The sequence below is a fragment of the Propithecus coquereli genome, unplaced genomic scaffold (assembly GCF_000956105.1).
Source record: "Propithecus coquereli isolate 6110/MARCELLA unplaced genomic scaffold, Pcoq_1.0 Scaffold300, whole genome shotgun sequence".
In the NCBI taxonomy this organism is placed as follows: Eukaryota; Metazoa; Chordata; class Mammalia; order Primates; family Indriidae; genus Propithecus; species Propithecus coquereli.
The window spans coordinates 418,398-440,265 of record NW_012148620.1 but is presented as its reverse complement, the minus strand read 5'-3'; the positions used below and the strand labels follow the sequence as shown (position 1 = coordinate 440,265).

The following is a 21,868-nucleotide window of genomic DNA, read 5'->3' as shown; positions in this document are numbered from 1 at the left end:
TCAGTATTACTCTTCTTATTTTAAATCAGCTAATAGCTAGATGCTGTTACAAGAGCAGTATGTGTTACTGTGGAGCTTCCTTAACTCAAGGTCATCTTTACAAAAAAAAAAAAAAAAAAAAAGCTGTGACCTGCTTTATGCTTTGGAAAAGTAATTCTAAGTGACCTTGGGCAGCTATAGCCTTTATTGTACCTAGGTTGCCGAGCTTACATGACAAATTTATGGTGGCATTCCTTTTTTACTGCAAAATCAATAGAATATCCTGCATTATCTGCTCAGGCCTAAAGATATGAAATAGAGAAGTAGGTTTGTATAAATTAAAATTTTATGCAGTGTTAATCTTTTTATGTCTGTGTTATTCAAACTAAATGAATAGATTTAACATGCTTTTTAGGACTTTATTTTAAACTTTTGTTTTTCTTTAAAATATTTATGGTACTACAAATTTGTATGTGTGCATATTGTGTATTCCTTAGGGAAATATCATTTCCCTTATTTCTAGACAGGTGGATTATTTAAGAGTTGCTGGGACTGCACTAAGATCTGGGTCACTTTGGGAATAGTAAGGAACCTATACTTTTCCTACACATTTCAAGCGTAGAGCACCCCAGAGATCCAGAAATAGGATAGTTCTGTAATATATTATGATTAGCATCCAGGGAGTCTAGTCAGATCTCACTTGGACAAGAAATATAGCCTTTTAGGCTTGTAGTTTCTGAAGTTACATGCACCTGTACTTAAGGGATTTGGTAGATCGATATGTTATATGACACAGCTCACAAAGTGGATCCAGCTAGCAGAAACATATATTGATTGGCACAAAAAGTGTTTTTTAAATATTTAGATTTATGGCTTCTCCTGAAAAATCGGAAGATTTGACAAACTGGGCCCCATATCACCAAATAGCAGTAACTAGATGGACCTAATACTTTCCAGTTTGCCAGAATCTGTACCACTCCTTATCCTGAAGGTGTCAGTTGTCATTTATCTCCACCCTTGCACAATCATCCACTTGCTCAACTCATTTATCTTACCCCCCAGCTACTGAAGGTTAAGAACATCTCATTTACATGTCGTCAGTTCACATGTCTTTCTCTGTCTGGTGAAGCTAAAAGTAAAAATGAGTAGATAGCAATTTAACATAGAAGAAAATCAACTCATTTTTTTGCAGAAACATATCATATATTCACGTTTCATACTTTTGCTCTTAGGTTTTTTTTCTTTCCTGAAACATTTAATTCATTGTCCTGCTGAATGAATCCTACTTAGCTCAACTTCCAATACCTTGACTCTTAACGTTGATCACTTCTGTCTACATAGTTTCTTATTCTGAAGTCTTAGAAGACTTACTTTCTCCAACACTATAAATTTATTACAGTAGAACTTCAGAGAGTCTCATTCAATTAAAGAAGAGTTGTGTTCCTGTGAAGAAACCTTTGATTAGTAGTCTTTTCTTAATATGGGGTTCACAAGTCATTTTTTTCAGAGAAATATGTATAAAGTCATTTAGAAGACTAAGAAAGTGATAACTTTAGTTTTTATTTCCTTAGTTTTCCCAGTTGGCCCTCAGACATTATATTTAAATATTGTTTGCTTTTCCTTTCAGTTACAGATGAGGACACAGTAAAGAGGTATTTTGCCAAGTTTGAAGAAAAATTTTTCCAAACCTGTGAAAAGGAACTTGCCAAAATCAACACGTTCTATTCAGGTGAGTAATTACAAGAGACAGTTTGTGCTGCTAGGGAAGGAAAAATTCTACCATGTCATTGTTTAAACTTATGATCAACATTTTTAAATTGAGGATTGTTTTTCCTTTCTGTACTGCACTTAAGGGATGATTTCTTTAGTTGAGATAAAAACACATCCAGTACCTCAGTATTTAAACTCTATGTGATCATTGCCTATTCTCTTGCGGCAAAAAGGGCTTGAGGGCCTCACTGTGAGGCAGTACCTCAGTAGAGCTTCACTGTGGCCCCAGAGCTTTAAAGAGTCAGAAACTTGATTTTATCATTTTATCCAGAGCTAAATTACACAGTTCTAGCTTATTAGTTGTGTCAGTTTTGTGTCCTTCCATTGCCTAGAACACTCATATCTGTCTCTCTAAAGCACTGATCTCCAGAGTAGCGTCTACAACATGCCACTGGAATGTGAGAAGAAAATACTGGAACTTCTATTTAGGTCTGACCCTTTTAAATTTTGTTTCTTATATATGTATGTTGTAATGTACACGATATATGTTAATAAAACAATGTCTTTATAATGCAAAATTTTGGAAACCTTGCTCTAGAGCACTGTCTTAGACATTAAGATTTTATGAAACCTAGTTGATAATGAGATGCTTTCATGAGTACAAAATCAGAACAAAGTGAGTTAGATTCAGAAGGACATTTCATCCAGACTCTGGAAACTTTACACACAGTCCTTTGTTACACTGCTGAATTTACAACCTAACAACTGAAATATCTATTGTATATAATGTATCTATTCCTTGAGCAGTAATTGATAAAAAAAATTAGTCTATAGTTTTATGTAATATCAAAAATATAAAATTGTTCTCTGTATTTTTCCTTTTCATATTTAATATACAAATTACATTCCTGCTATGAATATATTATTATTAGAGATTTTAATTTTCTTTTATTTCAGCTATGGTTATTGAGAATATACCCTCATCTCTTGGCATAGACTTTGGAAATACCATAATCTTATAACTAGTATAATCATAAACCAAATAGTAGTGTGGGTTAGTCTAAGGATGAATAGTTTCATGAACTTTACTAGTTTTTTTTTTTTAAAGAGGATGATTTTTCTCCTTGCTTGTCTACAACTTCTGGAAGTGTCTTACTCAGCTGTCCTTTCTCAGCAGCTCTCTTCATGAAGAGGACTTTTTATGGCATAGTAGGAGACAGGAAACAGAGGTAAAAAGAGTCTGTAAGAAGGAGCTGCCAGAAGACAAGAAGCTTAGTCTAGCATTCTTTTAGCTGCTATTATTATTCCGAATCAGTATTTCTACATATTCCTATAAAAATGAGTCTTCTAAGCATCCAGTATTTTGTAGAGCATTCTGTTATCTTCCACTCCTATTTGTTTGCATCTTCTGACTTCTTGGTTTTTCATTGAGAATTCCTGGCACTCAGTCTAAATCTCCATGTTAATTTTTTCTATCACCCTGGATGACTTCATTGTCCTTGTGGACAGTCATTTTCAGTTACACTGTACTTTGGCCACATACACCCATGGCCATACCTATTTCCCAGAATTGCTCTCCTTTAAAATACTAAACCCTGATATAAGAGTCTATGACCAACTCTCCCAGCCTTTAAGCTTTTTACTCTCTTACTTCTGTTTTTCCATTTCACAAACCTCAAGTTTCTTGAATCTCTCACTTTATTCCAGTAGATCATGCCCCTCCCAGAACTGCTTCCTTCTCCGTCAGTCATTTTACCCATTTAGTCCCCTGTGCTTTTAATCCCTTTACCCACATTGCCTTACATTGTGTCTGCCTGGTAAAAGTCAACCATTCCACACTTTACCTTCTTCATGCCTACCCTACAGCTGCTTAGGACAACAGAACAAGTTGGAACCACTGTAAATTCATTATTGCACCTTTACTATGTCCTCAAAGCTGCCTATGCGTCCTCATCAGTGTCCTTTTCCACTCTAAAGTGCTCTTCTAAACCTCATGCCATTCTCCTGAATTCTAAACTCATCACCTCCATTATGCTCACTGTGCCCCTTCCTCTACTAATAAAAAAAGGTTGTCAACTTCTGTTGACATATAATACCATGCAGATCTATGCCACCCCTCTCCCAAATACCTATAGACTTTCTCATCCTTATTTATTTTCCTCCAATCTTTGTGGAAGAGATATCCCTGTTCATTCCATGGCAAATCTCTACAACTACTGACTGAATTTCAACTCTTCAAGATCTTGCTCCAGTAATTATTTCCTCTAAGAATTACTGAATAAATGTATTTAACTTCCCATTTTATTGGTTCAGTCTCCTTAATAAGTCACTCCTGTCAAACAAAAAATAAACAAACAAGCAAACAAATTTCTTAACTCAAGATCCTCCCCCTCATTTCTTGTTTATAGCTGGACTCCTTCCCAGGCAGAGGGAACAGTTTATGCAAAGGCAAGAGCCATGAAAGGGCCTGGCATATGTGCATGTCTTTTTCACCAGGTGACAGCACCTGGAAGGCAAAGACAAAATAGAAATGTTATTTGAAACCATGCAAAAAGGTAGATTTTCTGCAAGAGAAAAATGTACAGAAGGGAATGCAATGTTCCAAGGACAAAGATAATTCCCACAGTTAGGAGATAGAAGGATAAAGAGGAACCAGCAATATAGACAGAGAAGAGGGCAACCACATAGATGGAAGAGGAGGAGACTAAAAGAGGAGGGCATTTGCAGCAGGAAGAGAGTTTAGATTAAGAAAAGGCTGTTGGATATGATATGAGGCTATAAGAAAAATATAAAAATACATAAAGTCAAATTTATTAGCATTTTTCTTTTATTGTGACTTTTTTGAAAAAGTGAGTCTCCAAGAGCACAATTCTAAATGGGTGATTTATATTTCAAATAGATAATTTATATCACAAATTTTTGGTTTGCAAAGAAAAATAAGTATCTATTCTTAGCAGTACTTTTTATATTTTGAGTTACAGTGAAAAAATACATCTACATTATAGCCCAGTACACATAAACAGATATGCATGTTTTATGTATGATTATATGCATTTATGTGGGTGAACACACAATATATTTAAATAATTTAAAATTTTTTTCATGAAACAATACTATCCTTAGTACTTGTAATATATTCTGTTCTCTGTATTTTTCTACTTTCTGTTTGAATTTTTAAATGCCGATTATGATGCCTTAAATTGGTTTCATGACCCCATATTGGATTGTAGCCCTCAGTTTGAAAAATGGTATCTTAGACAAGATTACTTCTCAAAAATAATTTTAGGTTAGCTACCATTAAAAATTTGGGTGGTGCTATGGTTTAATAACTTCCTTTCTCTGTGTGTATTGGTAGGGCCATTGGGGCATATCTCTTGATGTCATCACAGAATAGGTACAAATTGATAGTCTCCAGACTGACTTTTTGCCAGCTCAGGAAATGATGGGTAATATGAATACGTGATTGACAGAAATAGAATTTGGCACTCGTCCTAGACTATCATTTTTTCTCCTTATTTAGCCACCTTCTCCATGGCAGATTGTCTTGTAGACTGCAATGCACAGACACTAGGGCACATGAAAAACTATAAATAATACAGGGGCGAGTTCAGCTTAATAACCCACCTCCACCCACTTAATTCTCACAAATGAACAGTCAGCTAAAATTGCTCAGTTTTAAAGTGAGATATATTTTTAACTGAAACCTTTAAATGCCTGAAACAAATTGCTATAATATTTTATTGTGTCTATTTTTAGTCACACCAAAAAAGCCAAACAAACCAAACATAGAATGAATGCTAATAAAATTTGAACATTTTTCATACCAATTCTGTTACTTACCAAATTACATTTTGAAGTTTTGAACCTTTAAAAAAAAAAAGTTTACTATTTAACCTTCCTAGGCCTCCATGCGCTTGCCTATAAAACAACCAAATTGATTCCCAGCCCCCTAGGGTTCCACTGAAGTATTCAATATTCAGAATATTGGAGTCAGAAGCTATTTTCAATATTCAGAAAACCTGATGTAAGTTATTTTATTACTCTTTATTATTAATTATATTTTTTGGTTAATAAGAAATAGACAGTTATTTAGATTTATACATAAAATCTTTCAGTATTTGAAGACCATGGGAGGAGAGAGGAATTTTGAAAAGGAGGGGTCCTTTGTGGTGGAAACATTGCTAATCCCTAACCTGGAAGTCTTCTAGTCTCTTCTGTCATTTAAAATGGTATCAGTCCTGAAGACTACAGTATTAGAAACTTTTTTGTGGTGACCAGTAATGTCCTTTTCCAATGAACAACTGATCCAACTGATGGCTTCCTGTTACATCTTTTCCCAAACCAGTTTGCCTTTTCTCTTCATTCAAAATATTTAACTTCTAAACAGTGTTATGTGCCTACCTACATTAAAAAAAAATCTCAGAATATATGTGTTGCTTTTAATATTCTACAAAACAGGCAAGCCCTTTTTAGTGGTTGGATGTTTTAAGTAGCTAAGTGCTTTTCCTCTGTTTCTAAATAATTCCAGTTTTTTCTGGCCTCTCCTAATTTTTTGGCTTCAGTTATGCCTGAAACTCACAGCAGTGTTATATGCTTTTCCTTTCTTTACTAGGAAGGGAGAAAGGAGGAGGGAGAGAGAAAGGGAGGGAAGGAAAGAAATTACATTGGTGTTTTATTAGTAGGAAAATTACGACAATAGAAACATTTATTTCTTAGCTGTAAAATATTTTCTGGCTTTGTATAAGTGTAAGACCAATTGGATAATAGAACTATTTCTATTATGTGGTTCTTTTTATTATTGCTATAATTCTGTTTTACAGTGTCTTGCTGTATGTTTATTCTTCTTTGTTATTGATTTATATTTTATAGAAAAAGAATTTGAGGCACTATGTATTGTTATACCAGTAAGTATGTGTAATGAAACACAAGAATCTCTTTCACTGAAATACTAAATATTCATTTTGTAACTGATACATGTATCTAGTATCCACATATCTAAACTATGACTTGATGGCTGGTTTTGCTCTTTGCTCATGTGTGTTAAAATGCAAATTAAGTATATATTTAATTAATTAGGGTGATCATAGGTCTGTAATATTGTTTGAAATTCCCATGTTTTAGCATTTCTTCCTGTATCATGATTCTCTTGTGTTCATTACAGGAGAATGAGTTATTTAAGAACAATTAAAGGAGTAGGGATGGTAGTAGGGGAAGTGAAATTAAAGCAGCCAGTCTTGCTTGCTTGTTAACATGTTTGATAAAAATTTAAAATCACAATAATTTTTGTATTATCCACAATAAACTTTTCTTTCTTTATTTTGTTAAATAAAAGGTGATTGATAGGCTTCTATTAAAAACAAGCCATGTGAAACTAGCCACATTCTCTTTCTCCTTCCTTCCTTTCTTCCTTCTTTCCTTTCTCCCTCCCTCCCTCCTTCCCTTCCCTTCCCTTCCCTTCCCTTCCCTTCCCTTCCCTTCCCTTCCCCTTCCTCCCTCTCTGTCTCTCCCCCTCCCCATTTTTCCTTTTCTTTCTTTCTAAGACTGAAAGAAATGATAAGGACTGTCCATGGTCATGAGCAACACAGTTTCCAAATGGCATCTTCACAAACAGAATATCATCTAAATTAATGTTTTTTTTTTATTGCAAGTTGTGACCCACTAAGTCAGGAAATTAAAATACAGTCATGTGTTGCTTAACTGTGGGGATATGTTCTGAGAAATGTGTTGTTAGGCAATTCTGTCATTGTGTGAACATCATAGAGTGTACTTACACAAACCTAGATGGTATATAGCCTGCTACACATCTATGCTATGTGGTATAGCCCATTGCTCTTAGGCTACAAACCTGTACAGCATGTTACTATACTGAATACTGTAGGCAACTGTAACACAAAGGTAAATATTTGTATATCTAAACATAGAAAAGGTACAGTAAAAGTATGGTATTACAGTCTCATAGGACCACTGTTGTATATGCTGTCAGTCATTGACCAGACGTTGTTTATGATGCATGACTATACCTGGTCACCAGGAAATTTTTAAAAATATGAATGGAATATAGTAAAATAGAAAATATCACAGTGTTATTTACTGGTTACATCTATTGTGTTTATTTAGTAATTTCATTTTTTTTAAGTTTGTGTGCAATATGATAATATTTTAGTTTTGCAAAGTACTGTGGAAATTTACATGAAGAAGCATTCACTTTACTTGCAGTAAAAGAGAGGAGTTAAGGAAAAGCCTCCAGAAGAAGTGAAATTTAGACTGGGTCTTTGAAAACTCATAGGCATTTGCCAAATATTCTTGGAGGAGTGTGTTTAGGGATGGCCACAGGGGGAATTGGAATGTGGTATTCCAGAGCAAGCAAAAATCTGTCCAGATGCACAGTGGCATTAAAGTACATTCCATATTGGGGGGCGAGGACAATAACAAATAGTCTGCAGAGGCTGGAATTGCAAGATAGTAAGGCGTGCGTTGGTGATTAGAGAGAAATGTGGAAGAATAGGATGTTTTATTCACACACAGATTTCAGATTTCAATATTAGAGGTATACAGTTTCAAGCGGTAAGAATTCCATAGAAAAGTAGATAAAGATTTTGTGTAATGTAGCAAGATTGACTATCCGGAATCATCTATGATGGATCAACATTCATATAAACTTACTTTGTATTTCAAATAACACTGAGGTCCATAAATTGAATGAACAAGATGGTAACATTTAAAGACACATAAACAAATAATAAAAATATTCCAGGACACTAACTTTATTTTATAAAAAATTATTCTTCAGTTGCATAACAATATAATAGCTTTGCTATTCTGAAGATAGCTTGTAGTTCTGAAATAACTTTTTCTAAAAGTAAGAAAAAGATAAATTTGGGGAAAACAAAAAAAGATCTTGGTAGCCCTTATTTTTGCTCTTTTAGGGACACATAGGTGATTTGAAAATTCTTGAGTGGTTATTGGAAATATTTATCAAATATTTTATATGAGGCCTAGGGCATCAGCATATGTTATTAAAATAATAATCTGTTCTAATATTTAGGGTTACTTGATTTACTGGCATGAGTAGAAATTGGAATTTATTGCCAAAATATGCTATTTTCATCAGTATTTATAAAATTGCTTAGAAATATTCATTGTTATTTTTATAAGTATATTTGTAGATTTTCAGTAGCAGATCAAAGTATACATTTCTATACAGACAGGTACCTTTTTCCAGATTCTGTGCAGTCCCATATGCTTGAGCTTTTTGGTGATCTGGCTTTAGAAAACAAAGGTCTCGTTACAAAATAGATTTGGACATTTGGCATCAAAAGCAATAATTCTCATTTTTTTAAATGTATGCCCCTTTTGATAGATGTGAAAATCTCATGCCATAGCTATAGTAATATTGAATATTATTTTTTCAAAGTACATATGCTTTATACTCCTCTACCCAGAGATTCTCATACTAGGTATTATAGTTATGCCCTTAAGGAAGAGAATCACTAGTTTAAAGAAAGTAGCAAAATGCACCTGGAGTTTTTATTTCTTCTCCATTTCTATATAGGAACATAGATTACTAGAGAGAACTTTTACCTACTCATTCACTCATTTATTCAAGAAACATGGATTGAGCCTACTATATATGCAAGCTTTTTATGATACAAAAATGAAGATGATGGTCCATACAAAAATGTGTATGAGAATGTTAATAGCATTATTATTTATATAGTTTTAAAAAACTAGAAACAATCCAAAAGTCTACCAGCTGATGAGTATTTAAACAAAATATGGTATATTCTCACAATGAAATGCTATTCAGCAATAAAAGCAACAAAGTATAACATATTTATGTCATGCTACAAAAAACTCAGAATCATTATTCTAAGTTTAAAGAAGCCCTACAGACACAAAATACTACATATTGTATCGTTCTTTTATGTGAAATGTCCAGAAAAGGCATAGAGACAGAAAGCGGATCAGTGGTTGCCTGGAGTTGGAGTGGAAGTGAAGAATGACAGCCAGGGGCCATGATGGACATATATGGGGTGATGGAAATGTTCTAAGTTTGGATTGTGATGATTACATAACTCTGTAAATTTACTAAAAATCAATTAATTGTATGTTTACAGTGGGTAAATTCTATGGTATGTAAATTATTAAAAATTTACATACCTTGGAAAATGGTATGTAAAAATAGCATTAAAAATAAATTTTCATTATAAAAACCAAAAAGATTGTAGAACCATTGCCTTCAGAGTTCACAGTCAGTGAAGCAAACATATAAATAAAGAATTATATACAGTGTGCTATGTATTTATATATATGGTACCACAAGAGCCCTAAGGAGGGACATTCAAATTGTGACTAAGAGAATTGTTAGATAAGAAAGACTTTATATAGAAAGCAATATTTGAGATTAGCCTTGCAAAATGAATAAGGAGTTTGCCAGATAGAGAAGCATTTATGTCTTGACATATTACTGGCACACAGGAAGTAACAGGTCCTCTTCGTTTTCACTTCTTGGACTTCTGACATTTTTAATATGCATGTAATGAGAAATGTAAATGTATTGACAACTCTAAGGACACTAAACAATTAGCAAATTCATATATTAATCCTTTAACAATAAAAGTTGATTATTCATATTACATACGATAATTCTGGCTTTTGGCTCGTACGAATTACCTGAGGTTTTAAATCAGCAGAGTAATTTATAGTTGACCTTAAATAAATTCTCACATTCTTTCATTTTATGTATACATGCATATTATGTGTAATATTTCTTCAAATAGCTACTAAGTGGTTATGACATACATACTTAGGTTGTTTGAACCTAACCACTTAATAAGCAGAAGCATTAAGTATTTCTTTTGGCCTAGAAGTATCAGGAAAAAATTAACTGAGACACTAATTACACCATGAAACAAGAAAAAACCAAGAAGTTCTATATTGTTTTTGATCATGGAGATAATAGGACAAACACATTTGCAGTAGAAATGCTTTATTTGTATAAAAAGAACCCTGCGACTGATTTTCCCTTTGACTTCAATATAAGATTTAAAAACATGTGAATTGTTTTGTTTCTTACAATAGGAATCCTGACAACCTCTCACTTCAAAACATTAAAATGCACAGAATTATCAGGTAAACAATAAGAATGTATGTCTAATGTGATTAAAGACATAAAAGAGAGTACCAAAATCATAACCAAAGAATAAGAGACCATTAAGAGTAGGCATATTTTTAAAAGGGCCAATCAGAACTTGTCAAAGTGATAATATAATCACTAGATTAGGTAGAGCTAAGGGAAAATTCATAAACTAGAAGATAGAGCTGAAGAATTTATGCTGAATGCAACACAAAGATATAAGGAAAGGAAAATATGAGAGATGTAAGAGACAAAGCAAGAAGGTCAAGAGGTTATAGTTGATGTCTATGACTTCCTTTTTCCACTACCCATTCCATATTTCCTTTGCTCTCAGCCAGAACCCCAACTGGCTAGGGTTTTTTGCCGGGTAGGATGACCCAGACTTTAATTCCTGAAGGGTCTGAATCCTCAATAATTCTTTTTTTGATTGCTGTAGTTTTCCATTAACATGTTATTGATAATGGAAGTAATAGAAGATGTTTCAGAAAGTCTCCTGGGTTCCAGGCACAGCCCTCCTTGTTGTGTTTCAGTGACTCACTTTTCCCTTGGCAATCAGGATCAATCACTTTAACTAGTAAAACCCTTTTTTGCCTATCGGTTCAGTGGTATGAGAAACCCAAAATGGCTAGACGGCTCTCTCATCGTCCAGTTCAGTGGAACCATTGTTGTATTCCTCTAATGGAAGCATTTCCCCCTTGAGAACTAACCAACAAGCAGAGTCCAAGTTGTAGGTTGGGAAGCAAAAATTATGTGAATGCATTATTAGTATGGTTTTGAGAGGAGCCACTCCAGCTTCTACCCCTAGATTCTTAGACTGTGTATTTTGGTTATGGCAGAGACAGCACCATATAATGGTCTCATTATGGCATCCTGTAAGGTAGAACCCCATCCTTTCAGAGTTTTGTCTCCCAACTCATCTTTAGTAAGCTTTTTTATTAGGTTATCTATTTCTGGGTATGTGGTAAAAGGCCATTTATTCCATGGGTATGAACCCATTGCTTTTCTACCTTTCGTTCCTTGCTTGGGAACAAGGCTGTATGGAATACCATGATAGTGGGTAAGGCATTCCTGGAGATGGTGGTGCTAGCGGAAGCATTAAGGGCAGAAAAGGTACATTCATATCAAGAAGGCATTTGAGCCAGGCTTGGTGCTGCGCACCTGTAGTCTCAGCTACTTGGGAGGCTGAGGTAGGAGGATACCTTGAGCACAGGAGTTCGAGGCTACAGTGAGCAGTGATTGTACTTCAGCCTGGGCAACAGAGTGAGATCCCATCTCTTTAAAAAAATGCATTCATCCTGGAGAGGACAAATCTCTGCCCCCTGCATGGTAGAAGCTATCCAATACAGTCAACCTGCTCCTAGCCCCTAGGTGGCTGGCCAGTCCCAGTGGGGAATGGTGCTGTATCTCGGGCTCAGTGGTGGCTGTGTCTGGTGAGTAGCTGCACTATCACAGGTATAACTACACACCAGGTGCTAGAAGCTGCGTTGATTTGCTCCAGTGAAGATACTCTATCCAGAATAGCACCTATCATCAGAGAGACTACCTCATTAAGTTTACAATAATCCACATTCTCCAAGATTCATCCAACTTCTGCACAGAGTAAGAAGACAAATTAAATGAGGATGTGATAGGTATCACCCTGTGTCTTTCAAGTCTCTGATTGTAGCACTAACTTCTGTTCCTCTATGTTGATAGGGAAAGGTTCCAGGAAGTTTCACTTAGCCCTTCCTGTCATAATGTTGCTTACCTCTGTATCAGAATCAGTGTGGAGATTCCACCAGTGGCCCAGTACGTCTATTCTAATTATACATTCTGGAACTGAGAAAGTAATTATAGGGTGAGTCTGTGAACCAACCAGCTCTGCTATGAGTCTAACTGTGGCTAATATTCCATCTATCACCTGAACATCATAAATCTACAGTTTGCTGAACCACAGTGGTGTTTGGAGTCTCCAGAAATTTGCTGTGGTACTTACCATAATTCTAAGATGGCCCCCAAGATCTCTTCCCCTTGGTGTACACATACCTTCTTCCAGTTATTCAGTCAAACACTGACATAGGTCCTGCTGATGTAATTAGGGTCCCAAATCAGTTGACTAAGAAAGGGAGATTATCCCAGGTGAGTCCAACCTAATCAAGTGATCCCTTAAAAGGGACTGAGCCAAGTTCATATATCCAGCTATAAAAGACAAATGTAAGCATGCTTTCTTAAAGATGCATCATAAACTGTTTACGTTTAGTGAATAAGTGTTTGATGGAGAAACACCTTTATAGTCTAACTTTGAGAATATGTTATAACATGTTTCTTTTTATACTGGTACCTGTAAGGACCAGTTCACATATCCAGCTATAAAAGGCAAAGTCAAGCATGCATTCTCAAAGATGCATCCTAAACTGTTTTTAGTGAAAAAATAAATAAATAAAAGGGACTGAGCTACTCCTAGGGAAAAGATTAAAGCATATAAAGCACTTAACACAAGCAGTTTTCTCCTTTGAAGATAAAGAGGGATTAGAGTAGTCTCTAGGAGCTAAAAGCAGACCCCAGATGACAGCCAGCTAGGAAATGGAGACCTCAGTCTTACAACTAGGAAGAACTAAATTCTGCCATAGCCAAGTGAGTTTGAAAGAGGAACCCAAGCTCCAGATGAGAAAGCAGCCCAGCTGACCCTTAAGGTTATCTTTATCAGAGCTTGACAGAGAACCTAGCAATGTCATGCTTGGACTTCTAACCTAAAAAAATGGGGTTTGTTTAAGCCACCAAGTTTGTGGTAATTTGTTATATGGCAGTACACAGCTAATACAAAAGCCAATGTGTACTAATCCTCGAAAGGTCTGGATATTTCCTTTCCCTCAGTGCACAAGTCTCTAATAAATAGCCACTAGACCCTTTGAGGAGGGATTGGAGGCAGATCTACACATAAGCTTATGGCAGTGCTGCAGGAACCATCCAAAAGGGAGCTTGACTTCTGCTTCAGTCAGAGGTCTCTGGATGTGTGAACTAGCTTAGGTCTAGAAACTGGGTGAGCGGGTGCGGCTCTGTTGCGTTGACTAAAATCCAGTGGTTGGCCATGAGACCTAGAGTTTTGTTTTTTTTTATTATGTCAATCAAACAGTAGTCTAATAGGTTGCCCATTTATTTCATTCCTAAAGATAACCATGATCAGTTAACGATAGCCAAAAATCTCTGTGGGCTAAAATATTCTGATTACTGATTTTTCCTGTTGCCTTTTATGGTAAATGCACCCGGCTTGTTTTGATGGTTAAGTGCCGCCATCTGGCCCTTCTGTTCCAGGATCCTTTCATCTCCGCTGGAATCAGGGAACCCATCTTAATGGATACATCTCTCATGGCCATTCCTGGCTTACAATGAAGAGCAAACATAGAGCTTTTTAAGGATGCATGTGCTCTCCTCACTAATTATTTCTTTGTGCCTTAGTGAAGGGAGTATTTTCTGGGCTTCCTGGGGTGGAGGTGTAGTTGGTGTTAGAGATGGAGAGAAATAAGAGTGTTCTCTAGGAGCTAAAAGCAGGCCCCAGATGGACGAAGCCACATAGATGGGTGAAAGTCATTTGAAAAGAAATGTGATTTCAGTTTTGAATACAATTCTAGGTCATGGGACATACAAGAAAAAATAAATAGGTTATATAAAAGTTAAGAATGTGAAGGTCATGTGAATGATTAAGGATAGAGATGAATTTTATAAGCATGCTATAGAAGTGGTTTCTCTAAGAGAACAATGAATCATGAAGAATCAGTGCCAGACAGGACAAAAATACATACGAAAGGTTAGATGAAGACAAGACAGTATAGCAGTATACAAAGAAAGGAAGGGGAAAAATGTGAGAAAGGATGAGTTGTAAATAATACTTTGTTATTATTGTATAATTATTTATCATTGTTTATTGAGTGCTAGCTATGTACCTTGGCATTTTCTAGCCTTCATTTCACTAATCTTCACAATCACTCTATGAGGAAGTTGGTATTATCTCCATTTCATCTATGAAAGGCTTAGAAGAGTTTAAAAAAAACTTGACTAAAACCATACATCTGGTCAATGAGGCAAAGATTTGAACCCAAATTTGCCTGGTTCCAATGAACTAAATTTTGACCTTGGAAGAAAAGTTACAGAGTATTGTTTTTAAATGTTTCGCAACATAAACACATATATATCCAGATACACCTAGTATTTTTTAACAAATAATTTGCCAGTCTTAATCCCTTCTTACATTACTTGTCTTGGAGAAGTAAAGAGGTCTAGAGGGAAGTAACAGCAGATTAAAAATCTAAAGCTCAAATTCTAATCCTGTTTCTGAGCTAAACTATGTGACTGGAAAAGTTTCTTTTTTTTTTCTTTCTTTTTTTCTTTCCCCACCCGCCCTCTGGAAAAGTTTCTTAATAGCTTTATTTAATAATTGAGATATTCACATACCATAACATTCACCCTTTTAAAGTATGTAATTCAGTGGTTTTTAGTATATTCACAAGGTTTTACAACCATCACCACTGATTGCAGAATATTTTCATCATCCCAGCAAGATACCCCATACCCATTAGCTATCACTCCCTGTTAGTCTTCTCCCAAGCCCATGGCAACCACTAATCTACTTTCTGTCTCTGAATTTCCCTATTCTGGTTATTTCATGTAAATAGATTCATACAGTATGGGGTATTTTGTGTCTGGTTCCTTCCAGGTTAACATAGTGTCTCAAGGTTCATCCATATCATACCATGGACATTTGGATTGTTTCTACTTTTTGGCTGTTATGAATACAAGTTTGTGTATGTATACAAGTTTTTCTGTGAACATGTGTTTTCAGTTCTCTTAGGTCTATACCTAAGAGAGTGGAATCTCATATGGTAACTCTGTTTAATCTTTTGAGAACTGCTATACTATTTTCTAAATTCTAAATCATCTGTACCATTTTATATTCTCACTCTTAGTATCCCCACATTTTATTTCTTCATCTGTAAAAAAGGAAGGGTACACTTGAGGTTTTGCTGGGAGGGAAGTATAGGGTAAAATGAGAGGAGGGTGTTAGACCAAAATATTTTTTCTTATCCAGCTCTAAATATGGCATGTAAATTTTTTTCCTGGAAATTCTAGAGAAGCAAATTGGAATAATTATGTAATAATAAAAATGCAGCAGTCAGTGAGAACTTTTATCAACTTTCTTGTCTTACTGATATGACAATTTTGTTTTATTTCTTATAGAGAAGCTCGCAGAGGCTCAGCGCAGGTTTGCTACACTTCAGAATGAGCTTCAGTCATCACTGGATGCGCAAAAAGAAAGCACTGGTGTTACTACGCTGCGACAACGCAGAAAGCCGGTCTTCCACTTGTCCCATGAGGAGCGTGTCCAACACAGGAACATTAAAGACCTTAAACTGGCCTTCAGCGAGTTCTACCTCAGTCTTATCCTGCTGCAGAACTATCAGGTACTTCGATTTTTACCCCAGAGAATGGCACCTTTAAGTAAATGAGAAATTCCAATAAATCGAATTACCTTAAACTGCTAATGGGTCAATCCAAAAAGGAAAATCTTTAGCGTGTCATTATTCTTGAGGTTCCTATTGGGATTTCAGATGTCCTCATTGGCTAAAAATCTTGTATCATGGTAAAACAGTGTTAACAAGACTTCTGTTTTTGAAGATTAGTTTTCTAAAAACTTTTGTACAATATTCAGGGGTAGCCCTTGACTCAAGGACTAACAGTTTGCTTCCTTATTTTTAGAGCCCTCTCTCATAGGGTGAGTAGAAATAAGAAATAATATATGTCTATCCAACCATTGTTGGCTATGTAAGAGCTTCTGTATTCCTCCTAACCAATAACAAAATTTCCATAAAAGCAATTGGACAGCTAATTTTCCTACAACTGACATTCATAAAACAAAAGATCCTGACTTTTCAACTTGCCACTAAAAGAATCCTTTCCAGGATTCTTTCCAGGATTCAAGAATCCAGGCTGCAATAAATCTGTATTTTAAAAAAAGTTCTTGGGAAAGAAAAGAAATTAGGTCACAGCAAATGTGTATAGAAACTAAAAATCTAGGCTATTTTGATATATCACTCAATATTTAAAACCCAATCCGAAAAAGTTGATCTTCCATGTATGTTAAATTATGGAAATGCAAAGCATTTATTTATTTGTAATTCTTTGTAAGTTTGTTTATGAAATTAAATCTATAAAGAATTTAGTTGAAATCAGATTATTTATAAGATAATAAACATTTAAATAAGGAAAAGCATCTCCCTAATATTTAGAGAGACCTTATACACTATTTTTTTCTGTTTTATTCTTGTGATTATTACTTATAACAAGTACTTAGGATCATTATAGAATGATATATCATATAAAAACTAAAGGTTATACAACAAAAGTATTACCTGGAGTATTAGAATTTTAAAATAAAAAGTAATTAAAGTCCCATATCTGCAATAATCTTAAATTAATGCATGTACTTATTTTCATCTTTCCCTTTTATAATTCTCCTTTCTTCTTTGGTGATATCATATAAAGAAGAACCTAGTTGGAAAATAATTTAGTAGAAAAGGAGTTATATAAGATAGATGATACATTCCTTTGGTTTGCAATTTATCCATAGCTTTATAATTTAATTTTTAAAAGAAACAAAATGTATTTCCTCTTTCCTATAATGCTATAAAAACATTCACATTTCACGGTTCATTAACTATGCTTGTGTGTTACATGAAAATACCCTTGTTAAATTGTATTTTATTAACTTTTCTAGCAGCTTTTATTTTGGGTCGTTATAAAAAGCTCTGTGGGAAAACAAAAATAATTGTTAATTTTACAAGTTCTGCTTTATACTCTATTCTTTGGAGTTGTCTATTATGTAAGAATACATTTGTTTTGAGAATGAGGGAGAAGGGAAAATTGATTAAAAGCTATCTCCAAGTGATGATATATACACCCAAGCAGGGTTTAAGATCATCCATTAAAGAATGGGGGGAAAAATATAAATAAGCAAACAAGCAAGCAAAGCCTATCTTGGAGTGAGTGCTTGATTTTTTACTGATGGGGATGTGTGATCAGCAAATTTGAGAGGCCTCTGGTTTATAGATCTAACCTTGCAAATCCACAGTTTTCTGCTTTTTGTGCATGCTGGGAAAAGAACAACAGAATTTGAGAATATTGAAATTCTCAAACTATATTATAGTATTTTGAGGTATATTGTAGAAATTGGGGAAAAGTGAGGGCTCCTACCCATGATGAATGTAAGTATGATCACTTCTTCCTTTCTACCAGTTCTTTTTCACACTCCTATCCCCGAACTGAGAATGAATGGAAGGAAAATAAAAGTTAAGAGAATTAGATGATTTTCCTCTTATATCTTCCACATAATTATAGCTATCTATATTATAGAAAACAGTTGTACATAGAAAAATGGAAACAAAAATATTTTGAGTTTAGGATTTTCATTAATTTACTTGGAAGAGAAATAATAGGGTTCATAGTTCAGGGTTTCTTTGTGTTACTAATAGCATACTACCTTGAAATGAATAAATTAAATAAAAAAAAAGAGTCTCATCTTTTTAGTAGTGAATGCTTTTATGAAAGCATTGCCATTTTCCTGAGTACTCAGTCTTTGTCCAGTCAGCTCTGTCTTAGTGTTTAGTACTTAGTGTTTATTATTTTTCATCTTCTTTGATTGTGGTAGAAATTATAGTTGATTTTTTCATTTCTTTCTGTAGAATCTGAATTTTACAGGGTTTCGAAAAATCCTTAAAAAGCATGACAAGATCCTGGAAACATCTCGTGGAGCAGATTGGCGAGTAGCTCATGTGGAAGTGGCCCCATTTTATACATGCAAGAAAATCAACCAGCTCATCTCTGAAACTGAGGTATAATAATCCCATTTATTTACAATATATTTCCAATCACATTCATGTTTTATATTTAGGAATATAATTTCTCATTTCTGTTCTCCTTTTGTAAATATTTGCTAGCTTTGATATATGTAGTCTTAACTTACGTTTTTTTTTCTTTTGCTTTATCAGTATACATTCACCAAAAAGTTATCAGAATGTCAAATATAGAAATGATACAGAATTATTTATGCATCACTCAAGTTTAGTATAACCTATGGCAAAATTTAATCCTAGGCTGTAGTGACCAATGAACTTGAAGATGGTGACAGACAAAAGGCTATGAAGCGTTTACGTGTCCCTCCTTTGGGAGCTGCTCAGGTTAGTATTTGCTTCCACTGGTTGGTTTGGTTTTGCCTATTTAATAATCAACACAGTCTGATAGCTGGTTTCATTACCTTAAAAAAATTTCAGCCGAAGTTTGTAAGTAGTTGCTAGTATTATTATTTTAATTTTTAAAAAATTAGATCCCAGTTTTCACTTTGTAATGAATTTTAATATCTTCCTACATTTCTCTTCTCATCCTGTGCTTCCTCTCTTATTTATTCTTATTGACATGCTAACTTCTTGGTCTCATCAAATGATTAAGATGAGATTTTTTTGATAGTATGGGGCTTTCAGATGTGCTGGGGTACCACATGGCTTTATCCAAAATGCAGCAGTTACACTGAAAAAAAGCACTTATTAAGTGATATCTACACAGTAGCTATACCCCAAAAAGCATTTTAAGTAATATCTTCTGTGTCATTAAACAAGTATCAATAAATTTGGAACAATTTAAATCATACAAAGTACATTTTCTGACAGCAATGGAATTGAAATCAATAACAGAAAGAGTTTCTGCAACCTAATAAAAGGCATCTATGAAAAATCTACAGTTAATATCATACTTAATGGTGAAACACTGAATACTTTCTAAGACTAGGAACAAAAAAGGATATTCACTCTTATCACTTATATTCAACATTGTACTGGAGATTATAGCCAGTGCAGTAAGATAAGAAAAATAAATAAAAGGCATTCAGATTAGAAAGGAAGAAGTAAAACTGATGGGGTTTTCTGCCAGTGACATGATGATCTATGTAGACAATCCAGTAAATCTATAGAAGAGCTACTATGTGAGTTTAGCAAGGTTGCAGAATATTAGACCAATACATAAAAATCAATTCTATGTCTATATACCAGCAAGAACAATTGGAAATCAAAAAATTTTAAAACAATGCTATTTTTAATATGAAAATATGAAATGAAAGTATGAGATGTTTAGGAATAATGCTGACAAACGATGTGTAAGAACTTTACATTAAAAACTGTTAAATAAAACATTGCTGAAAGAAATTAAAGACTTAACTGAGAGATATGCCATGTTTATAGGTGTATTGAGTAAGCCCAATATTTTTAAGGTGTCATTTCTTCCTAAGTTCATCTATAGATCTAACATGCTCCAACTCAAAAATCTCAACAAGCTTTTGGTTTTTTTGGTAAAAATTGGTAAGCTAATTTTAAAATTTACATGGAAATGCCAAGGACCTAGAATACCCAAAACAACTTTGGAACAACTAAGTTGAAAGATTGATTCTACCTTATGAAAACTTATTATTAAAGTTACAATAATCAAGAGAATATATTAATGTTAAGGTTGGCAAATAGATCAATGGAACAGAATAGAGTCCAAAAATAGATTTAACATGTATGTGGAAAACAAATTTTTGATACATATACAAAGCACATCAATGGAAAAAGGATAGTGTTTTCAGCAAATGGTGCTGGAACAATTGGATTCCGTATATCTAAAACCCCTTTCATCCATACTTTATACCATATAATTCTAAATGTACCATAGACCTAAATGAAAATGTAAAACTGTGAATTTCTAGAAGAAAATATAGAAAAAAATCCTAGTGACTTTGGGTTATGTAAAGATTTCTGAGAAATGACACCAAAAGCACTTCATCAAAGTTAAAATCTTCTGCTCCTTAGAAGACACTATTAAGACAATAAAAAGAAAAGCAACAGACTAGGAGAAAATATTTTCAAAACATATCTTATAAAGCATTTGTATTCAGAATATATGAAGAAATTTCTTACTCAATAAAAAGAAAATGACCCAATCTAAAAATGGGCAAAAGACCTGAACAATTCATCAAAGATATACAGGTGGCAAATTAACATGTGACAAGATGCTTGGTATCATGAGGCAATAGAGAAATGCAAGTTAAAACCACAATGAGATAATACACACCTGTTAGAATGACTAAAATTTTAAAAAGATTGATCATACTACATGTTGGAAGAACAGGAACTCTCTTATCTCATATGGTGCTGGTGGAATGTAAAATGTATAAATGTAAAATGTGTAATGTATAACCACATTGGAAAACAGGTTGGCAGCTTCTGAAATTAAACGTACACCACTCCAAGGTGTTTACCCAAGGCAAAGGCAAACATATGTCCATGTAATGTCTTGTGCACAAATGTTCATAGCAGCTTTATTCATAATAGCCTAAAACTGGGAACAACCCAGATGTCCATCAGTAGGTGAATGGATAAGCAATTTGTGGTATATCTATGCAATGAAATACTACTCAACAATAAGAACAAATAAACTGTCAATATATACAATAACATGTATGAATCTCAAAATAATTATGCTGAGATAAAGAAAGCAGACCAAAAAAGGAATACATACTGTTTGAATCTATTTACCTAGGACTCTGGAAAATGCAAATTAATATTAATAAATAGTGTCAGAAAGCAGATAAGTGGTTGCCTGCAAATGTGGTGGGGTGGGATGGGCTAAGAGGAAAGGATTAAGGGGCATGGGAAACTCTTGGGAGTCATGGATATGTTCATTGTCTTGATTATGGTAATGGTTTCATAGGTGTTTATATGTCATACCAAAAGTTATTAAATTGTACAATTTAAATATGTACAGTTTATTGTATGTCAATTTAGCCAATAAAGCAGTTTTTAAAAAGCAGGCATATAATAGTCAAACTGCTTGAAAATAAAGATAAGAGGAAAAATCTTAAAAGCATCAAGAGAGAAAAGATACAAATCGTATACTTTTAAATATGTGCAATTTATTGTATGTCAGTTATATTTGAATAAGGCTGTTAAAAATTAATTTTAAAATATTAAGGTGCTTAAGAATGTG

The 21,868-nt window shown here is 34.2% G+C and overlaps 1 protein-coding gene across 1 annotated transcript in view; it reads left to right on the top strand.

Moving 5' to 3' along the window:
- Nucleotides 1-21,868, top strand: part of XPR1 (xenotropic and polytropic retrovirus receptor 1) — a 199,393-nt gene that overhangs the window by 108,899 nt on the left and 68,626 nt on the right. The window contains exons 3-6 of the mRNA XM_012649665.1: nt 1,607-1,708; nt 16,037-16,260; nt 18,538-18,687; nt 18,949-19,032. Of these exons, the coding sequence (XP_012505119.1) occupies nt 1,607-1,708; nt 16,037-16,260; nt 18,538-18,687; nt 18,949-19,032 (560 nt within the window). The remainder of the gene's footprint in view (nt 1-1,606; nt 1,709-16,036; nt 16,261-18,537; nt 18,688-18,948; nt 19,033-21,868) is intronic.